Consider the following 679-nt stretch of genomic DNA (forward strand, 5'->3'; position numbering starts at 1 on the left):
TCAACTAAAATGTTGAAAGGAGGCACAAATAGCAAGTACATCTTTGTGCATCACTTTACATTAATCAATGTGAAACGGTTGCTCCAGCCCTGTGTATATTTGTGAAAGCAAGCTAGGAACTACTGCAACTTGTATTTTTTTAAATGGTAACAATATGGGCAAACTAATGCTTGTATTCATAATGCACAAAATCTATTCACTAACATGAAGAAGAGAAGACTCACTGATTGTGATGAAATTATTAACCCATACAGCCAACAGGACATGGTTTATAAACACTCAACAATATACTCCCCTCCTTAACAGCTAAACTTTTCAACTAATTGAAATAGCAAGTAATATAAAAAAGATTTTAAAATTAGTCCTAATGCTTCCAATACAACCCCCAAAGAGAACGTATAAAGATCATGTGTTACGAACATGTGCTGATAACTTCCAAGAGATCTTCCAGTACCCTTATGAGGTAAGAATTAACATTTCTTAAACCTCTTCTTGGTAGCACAGCATTCAGTTTCTTCAGGGAATTATAAATCCCAGCCTCCTTAAGTCAAATAAGTATAAACTGTTTTTTAGCTTTCCCTTCATTAAGTATAAGAATATGTGTTCCTTTGAAACAACAATAATGATATTCGTATCCAAAACTATTACTAATGATAACAGAATGCAGCTTTCATAATTT

General features: G+C 33.0%; 1 protein-coding gene across 1 annotated transcript in view; it reads left to right on the forward strand.

Annotated features, from left to right (window-relative positions):
• Nucleotides 1-367: 367 nt before the first annotated feature.
• The window catches only part of PRSS12 (protease, serine 12), a 54,045-nt gene continuing 53,733 nt past the window's right edge, over nucleotides 368-679 (forward strand). The window contains exon 1 of the mRNA XM_019474496.1: nucleotides 368-463. Coding sequence (XP_019330041.1) covers nucleotides 368-463 — 96 coding nt within the window. The remainder of the gene's footprint in view (nucleotides 464-679) is intronic.

The sequence above is a fragment of the Aptenodytes forsteri genome, unplaced genomic scaffold, assembly GCF_000699145.1.
Source record: "Aptenodytes forsteri isolate BGI_AS27 unplaced genomic scaffold, ASM69914v1 Scaffold8, whole genome shotgun sequence".
Classification (NCBI taxonomy): Eukaryota; Metazoa; Chordata; class Aves; order Sphenisciformes; family Spheniscidae; genus Aptenodytes; species Aptenodytes forsteri.